The sequence below is a fragment of the Pelodiscus sinensis genome, chromosome 12, assembly GCF_049634645.1.
Source record: "Pelodiscus sinensis isolate JC-2024 chromosome 12, ASM4963464v1, whole genome shotgun sequence".
NCBI classification, from domain to species: Eukaryota; Metazoa; Chordata; order Testudines; family Trionychidae; genus Pelodiscus; species Pelodiscus sinensis.
The window spans coordinates 2,285,977-2,295,938 of NC_134722.1; the positions used below are offsets into that span (position 1 = coordinate 2,285,977).

The 9,962-nt window shown below is 67.9% G+C and overlaps 1 protein-coding gene across 1 annotated transcript in view; it reads right to left on the minus strand.

The window, feature by feature from the left end:
* TUBB3 (tubulin beta 3 class III) overlaps positions 1-9,533 on the minus strand; it is a 28,625-nt gene extending 19,092 nt beyond the window's left edge. The window contains exon 1 of the mRNA XM_075940715.1: positions 8,518-9,533. Coding sequence (XP_075796830.1) covers positions 8,518-9,461 — 944 coding nt within the window. The 5' untranslated portion in view covers positions 9,462-9,533. The remainder of the gene's footprint in view (positions 1-8,517) is intronic.
* Positions 9,534-9,962: the final 429 nt, after the last annotated feature.

The following is a 9,962-nucleotide window of genomic DNA, read 5'->3' on the forward strand; positions in this document are numbered from 1 at the left end:
GGGGTCACAGCACCCCCCACCCAGAGCCTGGGGTCACGGCTCCCCCCACCCAGAGCCTGGGGTCACGGCACCTCCCACCCAGAGCCTGGGGTCACAGCACCCCCCACCCAGAGCCTGGGGTCACGGCACCCGCACTACTACCCAGAGCCTGGGGTCACGGCTCCCCCCACCCAGAGCCTGGGGTCACAGCACCCCCCACCCAGAGCCTGGGGTCACAGCACCCGCACTACTACCCAGAGCCTGGGGTCACGGCACCCCCCACCCAGAGCCTGGGGTCACGGCACCCCCCACCCAGAACCTGGGGTCACGGCTCCCCCCACCCAGAGCCTGGGGTCACGGCACCCCCCACCCAGAGCCTGGGGTCACAGCACCCCCCACCCAGAGCCTGGGGTCACGGCACCCGCACTACTACCCAGAGCCTGGGGTCACAGCACCCCCCACCCAGAGCCGGGGTCACAGCACCCCCCACCCAGAGCCGGGGTGACGGCACCTCCCACCCAGAGCCTGGGGTCACAGCACCCCCCACCCAGAGCCTGGGGTCACGGCTCCCCCCACCCAGAGCCTGGGGTCACAGCACTCCCCACCCAGAGCCTAGGGTCACAACACCCCCAACCCAGAGCCTGGGGTCACGGCTCCCCCCACCCAGAGCCTAGGGTCACAACACCCCCCACCCAGAGCCTGGGGTCACGGCTCCCCCCACCCAGAGCCTGGGGTCACAGCACCCCCCACCCAGAGCCTAGGGTCACAACACCCCCAACCCAGAGCCTGGGGTCACGGCTCCCCCCACCCAGAGCCTGGGGTCACAGCACCCCCAACCCAGAGCCTGGGGTCACGGCTCCTCCCACCCAGAGCCGGGGTCACGGCACCTCCCGCCGAGAGCCTGGGGTCACGGCACCCCCCACCCAGAGCCTGGGGTCACGGCTCCCCGCACCCAAAGCCTGGGGTCACAGCACCCCTCACCCAGAGCCTGGGGTCACAGCACCCCCCCACGCAGACCCTGGGGTCACAGCACCCCGCACCCAGAGCCTGGTGTCACGGCTCCCCCCACCCAGAGCCTGGGGTCACGGCTCCCCCCACCCAGAGCCTGGGGTCACAGCACCCCCCACCCAGAGCCTGGGGTCACAGCTCCTCCCACCCAGAGCCGGGGTCACGGCACTTCCCGCCCAGAGCTTGGGGTCACGGCACCCCCCGCCCAGAGCCTGGGGTCACGGCTCCCCCCACCCAGAGCCTGGGGTCACAGCACCCCGCACCCAGAGCCTGGGGTCACGGCTCCCCCCACCCAGAGCCTGGGGTCACAGCACCCCCCACCCAGAGCCTGGGGTCACGGCTCCCCTCACCCAGAGCCTGGTGTCACGGATCCCCCCACCTAGAGCCTGGGGTCACAGCACCCCCCACCCAGAGCCTGGGGTCACGGCTCCCCCCACCCAGAGCCTGGGGTCACAGCACCCCCCACCCAGAGCCTGGTGTCACGGATCCCCCCACCCAGAGACTGGGGTCACAGCACCCCCCACCCAGAGCCTGGGGTCACGGCTCCCCCCACCCAGAGCCTGGGGTCACAGCACCCCCCACCCAGAGCCTGGGGTCACAGCACCCCGCACTACTACCCAGAGCCTGGGGTCACGGCTCCCCCCACCCAGAGCCTGGGGTCACAGCACCCGCACTACTACCCAGAGCCTGGGCTCATGGCCTCCCTCCCAGGACCTGGGGTCACAGCACCCCCCATTCAGGGGCTGGGGTCATGTGTCCCCCTGTGACATAGTGGGGGGGCGACTACCTTGTAACCGGGTGTTCCCACCTGGCTGTGTTGCTAAGTGTGATTCCCAATGGCTCGCTCCACATGTGTATTGGGCGTAGACACCTGAGCAGGTAACAGGCTGTGTCCAGAGGGAAAGACAAAAGGAGAGGCGGGAAGGGCCACCAGGCTGGGGGGAAGGGCCTGGGAGTTGGGGCAGTCTGGGCTGGGCTAGGAGGACTGAGGAGGTCTTAGACCAGTGGTCCCCAAACTTTCGTGGCTGCCGGGTGTCCGGGGGTGGGGCCGCTCACGCGCTGCGCTTCTGGGGCTGGGGCCACGAACGTGCCGTGCGCCCAGGGGTGGGGGCCGCCCACGCGCCCTGAGCCTAGGGCCAGCACCGCGCATGTGCTGCGTGCCCAGGGTAGGGGCCATGCTCCATGCGGCCAGGTGTGCCGCGCGACGGGGGTGGGGCCAGCCCAGATGTTTCGGCGGGCGCACATAAATGCCCCGGCAGGCGCCATGGCACCCATGGGCACCATGTTGGGGACCATTGTTTTAGACCAAGGAAGGGGGTAAAGCCCCTCCCCCCAAGAGGAATAAGGCTGCCTACCCTGGCTCTGGTGTTAACATTGATCCTAAGCTAGGCCGTGTCTCTAGGAACCAATAAACCTTCTACTCTACTGGCTGGCAGGGCTGGGGGCTCCCCGATGCACCGTCACACTGGTGTCAGCAGTGGGATGGACTGCGCCCAGTGAGGGGTGACCTAGAGGACTGGCCAGAAGGACCCCACAGTGCTCTGGTTGCTACCCTAGACAGAGCCAGCAAGGGGCTCGTGGCCCTGACCCAGGGGAGGGCTCCCTGCAGGGGGCGCAGGGTCCCATCCCAGCAGACACGGGGCCCAGCAGGGCTGGGATCCTGGACCCAGGTGGGGGGGGGGAACAGGTCCCTGTCCCTGCCCCAGCTGCCGAAGGCCTCGGTGCAGCAGATCCCTCCTTGCAGAAGCTGAGGACCATGCTGGCCTTAGTGCAGCTCGGCCCTGGGGGCGACTGCAGGCAGCGGTTCCTGTACCGGGAATGGCTCCCGCAGGGAAAGTGGGGTCGTGGGGGGTCCAGCGGCAGCTGGGGGTTCCCCAAACGTATCGCCCCAGGCTGTTGTACCTGGCCCAAGACGTCCCATTCTCTGACTGTGGCTGCTTCAGACCTTTTATTGGCTGGGGGTATTTGCAGCCGTGCAGAGGTGCGGCCGGGCCTGCGACTCCAGCCAGAGGGCGGAGAAAGCCCCAGACTGGGGGAAAGCTGCCTTGAGATGCCGGCCCATCGTAGAGGAGTCTTTCCAGAAGGCAGCAATAGATATAGTGGGGCCCATTGGCAGGGCGACCTGGACGGGGAAAAAATACATCCTGGTAGCGGTGGATTTTGCTGCCTGCTACCCTGAGGCCAGGGCTCTGCCCTCTAGCGAGGCAGACAGGGTGGCAGACACACTGTGGACATTTTCAGCAGGGTGGGGTTCCCCCAGGAGGTCCTCATGGACCAGGGGTCTGACTTCATGTCTACCCTGCTCAGATGCTTGCAGGAGAAGCATGGGATCTGGCTCTCGTGGGCCTTGGCATATGGCTCCCGGTCCAACGGGCAGGTGAGGTTCCAGGGGACCCTGGAGCAGATGCTGGAGGCCTTTATGCACCAGCACCCGCAGGACTGGGACGAGTACCTGCCCCACCCGCTGTTTGCACACAGGGAGATGCCCCAAGTGTCCACTAGGTTCCCCCTGACTGAGCCATGGTGTGGAAGGGGGAGGGGACCCCTGGGCTTGCGGAGAGAGTCATGGTAGGGGGAGGCCTCCCCAAATGGAGAGTCGAGGGTGGAGGGTGTCCTGGTTTTCCAGGAAAGGCTCGCTGGGCTCATGGGCCCGGCCAGAGAGACCCTGGGCAGAGCCCAAGGGAAGCAGGAGAGCTGGTACGACCACAGAGAGTGGGTCCGCGCCGGACCCCCCAAAGTCGTCCAGCAGCCGAACTAGGTGGAGCCAGCTCCCGCAGGGCAGCGCCGTGGCCGGCCCGAGCAAAGGGGAGCGCCAGTATTACAGCTGATGTTTTACCCGGCGGGGGACCGACTTCCCCAGGCCATAGGCTGAGTGAGCCCGCTCAGTTTGCTCTCGGAGGGGTGTGACACAGCGGGGGGCTGTCTGCTCTGTGACCCGGGGTCCCCCTGCACCGTGAGGTGGGATTCCCACTGACTCACCCACATGTGGATTGGCCCAGACACCTAGTCCCAGCCTGGGCCGATAAGAAGGCTCTTCCCAGGGAGAGACCAAGGAAGGGGGTAAAGCCTCTCCCCCTAAGCGGAATAAGGCTGCCTACCCTGGCTCCGGTGTTAACATTGACCCTAAGCTAGGCCGTGTCTCTAGGAACCAATAAACCTTCTACTCTACTGGCTGGCTCAGAGTCACATCTGGCTGCAGACAGGGGTGCAGGGTTGGGGGCTCCCCAATGCACCATCACACCCCCTACCCAGGGCCTGGGGTCACGGCACCCCACCCACTCAGGTCCTGGGGTCAGGGCACCCCACCCACCAAGGGCCTGGGGTCATGGCACCCCCGCCCAGTGGCATAGCGAGGGTGTTGTGCGCCCAGAGGCAGAATTTGCGCCCCCCAATCATTTTTGCCCACCTGGATACGCCCGAACGCGCGGGAAGCGAGGTGACTGACAGTGCATTCCTGCCAGCGTTCGCGCTGAACACAGGCAGCATAACTCAGCGTGTGCAGTCTCACATAACTAGCGTCCTATTTACTTTTGGAAGGTTTCGCTGAAACCTCTTCACAGTCGACTGTGGGAATACATCCAACACAGAAATAATCATACACAAGTTAACAACAGCATAACGTTTGGCAGCTAGATTGGCACCCCCTAGCATGGTGCCCGGGGGCACGTGCCCCCACCCTTTGTTACACCACTGCCCCAGCCCAGGCACTGGGGTTACAGCCTCGCTCCACGGGTCTGGGGTCACTCCATGGGGCCTGTGTCAGTGGCATGGACAACCGGAAGTGGGTCTGTGGGGCCCAGGGTGGCAGGGACTGGGCCTGCCAGTGAGCAGCCGGGCGTGTTGTAGGAGGGTGTGACGTAGTGGGGGTACTTGCTGGGCTGTGGTGACCCCTGCTGTCCGGAGCAAGACCCAGCAGGGGAAACCTCACTATGCAAAGGAGATGCCAAACTTGTTGAACCAGACACCCCCCATGGAGAGGAACAAAGGAAGGTGGATGCTGCCCTGGCTGGGGGGCAGGGCTGGAGGAGAGTTAGTTAGTTCCTGGCTGGAAGGCAGGGAAGAGGGAGCTGGGGAGGGGGCTGGGACTCCCCTATCTCAAGGGGGGCACTGAGGCCTCTTAGCCCCAGTTCCTGTAACCAGATTACATCTGTGCTGCGCTGTGCTGGAGGAGCAATAAACAACCTCCATTCTACTGGCTGGTGAAGTCTGTTCATGCCAATTCGGGGGTGCAGGAGATGGGAAAATCCCGACGCGCCATCACAGGGGGGAATGAACAGGAAACCCCGGAACCCCCTTTGCACCCGGCCTCCCCCATGTCTGATCCTGCGATGCCTGGCCGCGTGCCGGGGGGAGACCTCTGCCCGTGCGCACTGAACGAGCAGGGTCCCATCGCTCTGGGCCCTTTTCTCTAGGGCTGCCCAGTGTCGCTTTCCATAGCAGCTCCCCATGCCCTGCCATGGGGCCAGAGCCGGGGCCTGGGGCGCCCAGCCCAGAGGGAGCCCTGGCTCCCTGCAGATGGCTCCCCACCTGACATAGCCCATGGGCAATGGGGCACTAGCCAGGCAAGGGGGGACAGGACTGGGAGATGCTGCGTCTCACCCCCCAGCAAGTGGCAAGGCCGGAGGGAAGGAAAGGGGCCTGCCCAGAACCCAAGGAGCGCCCTGATCCCATAGCAATGCAGCAGCACCAGGAGGCCACAGCCTGGGCCAAGGCAGGGTTGCCTCCGGTGCCAGGCAGCGCCCGCCTCTTACTCCCCCGGCTTTGCTGCTTCCTCCAGACTCGCTCCCAAGATGCTTTCTCCCACGGGGTGGTTCCCAGGAGAGGAGGCTGGCACCCCACCCCCGGGCTGGGCAGCCGGCGCCAGGGCACGGGGCCAGACAAGCCAGCACCGAGTTCAGCGCCGACTGACTCCGGGCCCAGCTCCTTGCCTTTGCCAGCACCCATTTCGGGGCATGGCCTCCAGACCTTGGGCCTAGCCAAACGTGCCATCTCTGGGGCCCGGCTCTGCTTCTCCTGCAGCTCTGGGACTCCCGGGGAACCCACATGGCCGGACCCAAACGGCACCAAGGCATGGAACAGTGGGGTGTCTACAGTGGGTGTGAGGGGGAGGGGCGCTGGCGTGGGGTGTCTATGGTGGATGTGGGGGGAGGTGCTGCCGTGGGGGCGGGGCACTGGCCTGGGTGTGAGGGGGAGGGGCTCTGTTCCCAGACCTGGCACAGACTCGTGTAGCCACTGCCCCATGGCCCTGCCCCCCTGTGCGGGGAACCCCTCGAGCAGCCCGGGGCTCTGCGTGTGCCAAGGCCCAGCCCCGCTCGCCCTCCCTGCCATGGAAGGCCAAGGCCAGGACCGGGGGCAGGGGTGGTGGAAGCCCCTTGCCCAGGGTTGGCTCATCCACGTAGGCGAACTAGGCAGTCGCTTAGGGCACCAAGCTAAATTCGGCACCGAATGGTGGTGCAATATCATGGAGGGGTTTGGAGGGGGGGGCGCCGATCACATGGCTCGCCCAGGGCGCCAGGTGCTGGCAGCGAGTCTAGGGCCGCCCCTCTGCCCTGGCCTCTCCTCTTCTGGGCCGGTCCTGGAGCCAGAGCTCTGCCGAGGCCTGGCTGGTGGGGAGGGGACCATTCCCAGCGAGCGTCAGTGGGGCAGGGGGACTCTCCTGGCACAGGGGCCCGCAGCCTGCATCTGCCCCCAGCGGCCCCGGGGAGAAGCATTTGGCCACGCCCAGATGCTTAGAGCCGGCCCCACGGTCCATGGGGGGCCCCCTCCCGCAGTGGCCGGGCAGAGCCAGGCTCCCGAGGCAGAGAGGGCAACCCCAGCACCTAGCTATGACACGGGGCACCAAGCCAAGCCGGGGGCTGCGCCCGGAAACCCGGCGGACCCAAGAGCCCAGCGGGCTGGCGAAGCAGCCGCCCGCAGCCGGGCCTCCCGGGATCTGCCCCGGGCTGGCTCTGCGCCGTAGCCCCGCGCCCGACGGGCTGGGAGCACAGAGCCGGGTCTGCGGCGGCGCCACGCGGGGCTCTGCGGTCGTGCCCCAGCCGCAGGCGCCTTTTCACGTTCAAAGGCCACTGAACTCCCCGGCTGAAAAGCGCCGGGCTGCCCGGGACGCGCACGCACCTGAGCTGGGCCCCTGGCGACGCCGGCTCCAAAGACGCGCGCGAAAGGCGCCGCCGCCCGGGGCCAGAGAGCCGGGAGCGCGCTGCTGTGATTCCTCACCCCGGCGAGCGCCAGCCCGGCCCCGCTGTCCCTGCTCAGTCCCGCGCGCGGCGCTGCCGGCCGCTGGTCCCGAGTTCCCCTGGCGATGGGCGCCGGGCGCCGGGCGCCGGCTTGGAGCGCTCGCTGGTCCGACTCGGGCCGGGCAGGCAGCGGGGCGCACGGCGTTGGGGGCCGGGGCTCGTAGTCCAAGCGCCCCGGCCAAGGGAGGACGTGGCCGGACACACCCAGGGACACGGGCAAAGCGCTCACGTCGGGAGGAGCAGGCGTGTCGCTCAGTGCGCCTGGGGCGCGACGGGCGAAGGAGTCGTTCCGCGGAAAGGGGGCCGGCCTCAAACCGGAGTGGAACCTCTTCTGCCCCGTCTGAACAGGAGCGCGGCGCCCCAGCCGTGGGCGCTTCCTTGAGGCCAAATTGGAGAAAGCCCGGAGAAGAGCCGCTCGCTGCTGGGAACGGCGCCTCACCGGAGAAGGCTGAACCGCCCTGGAAGGGAGATGGGGCGGGGGGCCGCTAATCACCGTCCAGTCTGCCAAAGGGCGTTAGGAAGAGGGGGCGGACAGGCGGGTCTCCTGAGCCCCTGGGCGCAAGGGGAAGCAATGGGTTTGCGCGGGGGGGTGGGCATTGGGACCCCCCCACACACACATCTGTCAGGGGAGCCAGAGCCGTGGAAGCTCCGTCCCTGCAGGTTCCTAAGAGCAGGCTGGGCAAACACCTGCCAGGAAGGGTCACTTGGCCCTGCCTTGGCGCCAGGTCCCTTCCAGCCCGACACCTTCACGGGCCCGTGATTCTGGGCCGCCGCGGATGCGCTCCCGCCTTGCTGACCACCGGCGGCACGGTCCGCCTGGCTCCTCCCGCGACGGCCCGAGTGGTGCAGCGGCCAGGAGGACAGACTCTCTGCCCGTCTAGTTCCCAGGCCCGAGACTGAGCAGCCCTTCTGCGGGGGCAGGTGGCAGCAGGAGTCCCGCGGCGACAGAGCCGAGAAGCAGCCCTGGGGTGGCCCGGACCCAGCCAGGTGCCTCTGCGCCCTTGGGCCTCGCCGGGAAGCTGGTCGGACCCAGCAGCTGCGCCCAAGGCCCTGCCACGTTCCACACCTCCGGGCCGGAGGGGACGGGCCGACGCGAGCCCTGGCAGCCCCGGGTGCGGGTGGACGGCTACCTCCCACTCCGCAACACGCACGCCTCCAACAAAACCGCAGCGGCCGCCCGCTGCCAACATCTAACTGGGCGGGTGCCCCGTGCCAAAGGCCCCCCGGCCTGCCCCGTGCGCGGGGGGCGCAGGGCTGCGGGCCGCGCTCCCTCTGCGCGCCGTCGGGACACCGTTACCAGGCGCACAGCACCACCTCCTGCAGGGTTTTGCGCAGCTCCCGGCTCCGGAAGGCGTAGATGAGCGGGTCGATGACCGAGTTGCAGATGATGAGGATGAGGAAGAGGTTGAAGTAGTTGAAGAAGCAGGCGCAGAAGGGGCTCTTGGGGCAGGTGACGATCAGCGTGAGGTGCAGGAAGAAGGGGCCCCAGCAGACGAAGAAGACCCCCAGCAGGAGGGTGAGGGTGACGGCGCCCCGCATGCTGGTGGCCGGGGAGGCAGCGCGCTTCTTGCGCTGGCGGGAGATGCGCTTGGCGTGGCGGTGCGCCAGGGCGAACATGTGGATGTAGAGGCCCAGCATGAGCAGCAGCATGAAGGCGAAGAAGCCCACGAGGCAGAGGATGACGGCGCTGTGCTTGTAGTAGGCGATGAAGACGCTGCTGGAGACGGTGCTGGCCACCCAGATGCCCGCGATGGCGGCGCCGGCCCGCCGCATGGTCATGATGCTGTGGTAGCGCAGGGCGTAGAAGATGGTGACGTACCGGTCCACGGCGATGGCCCCCAGGAAGGCGAGCGACGAGACCACGGAGCTGCAGATGAGCATGTCGATGACGTTGTCCATCTGGCGGAGCGCGCCGGGCGACATGACCAGCGCCCCGTGCTCCAGCAGTAGCATGAAGAGCGTCTCGGCCAGGTTGCTGACGCTCACCAGCAGGTCGGACACGGCCAGGCAGCAGATGAAGAAGTACATGGGCGAGTGCAGGTTCCGGTTCTTCAGGATGGCCGCCACCACCAGCACGTTCTCCACCAGGCTGGCGAAGCCCAGCGCCAGGAAGAGCTCGTTGGGGATGGCGAGGCCCCGGCACCAGGCGCTGCTCCCCACGCCCGTGGCGTTGCTGCCGTTGCTGGCGGCCGTGGCGTTCAGGGAGCCGAGCAGCGTGTGCAGCGCGGGCGGGGTGGGCATCGCGGCAGCTTCGGGGGGCGCTGCTGGGGCAGGCGCGCGGGGCTGGGCAGAGGCGGTTCGGCCCCCTTCAGGGAGCGAGTCTGGGGGGAACCGTCCGCCGTGCAGCAGCCCGGGAAGCGGCACTCACAGTCCATGGGGGGGGAGGGGGCGGGAACTCGCGCAGGGCCGGGCCGGGGGGTGCCCCGGGCCCCAGAGATCAAAGCCGCCTCCCGGGAACTTGCTGCCTTCGGAGAGGGAAGGCCCCGCGGAGCTGGACGGCTGAAATGCTCGTGCGCGTCCGCGCGCTGCTTCCCAGGGGCGTCCGGGTCTCTGGACACAGCCACGTGCGGAGCTGGAGACGCGCGCTCCGGCCCCGCTCTCCTGCGCTCAGGGTCAGGGTCCCTCGCTGGAGACGCGCGCTCCGGCCCCGCTCTCCTGCGCTCAGGGTCAGGGTCCCTCGCTGGAGACGCGCGCTCCGGCCCCGCTCTCCTGCGCTCAGGGTCAGGGTCCCTCGCCTTCTGC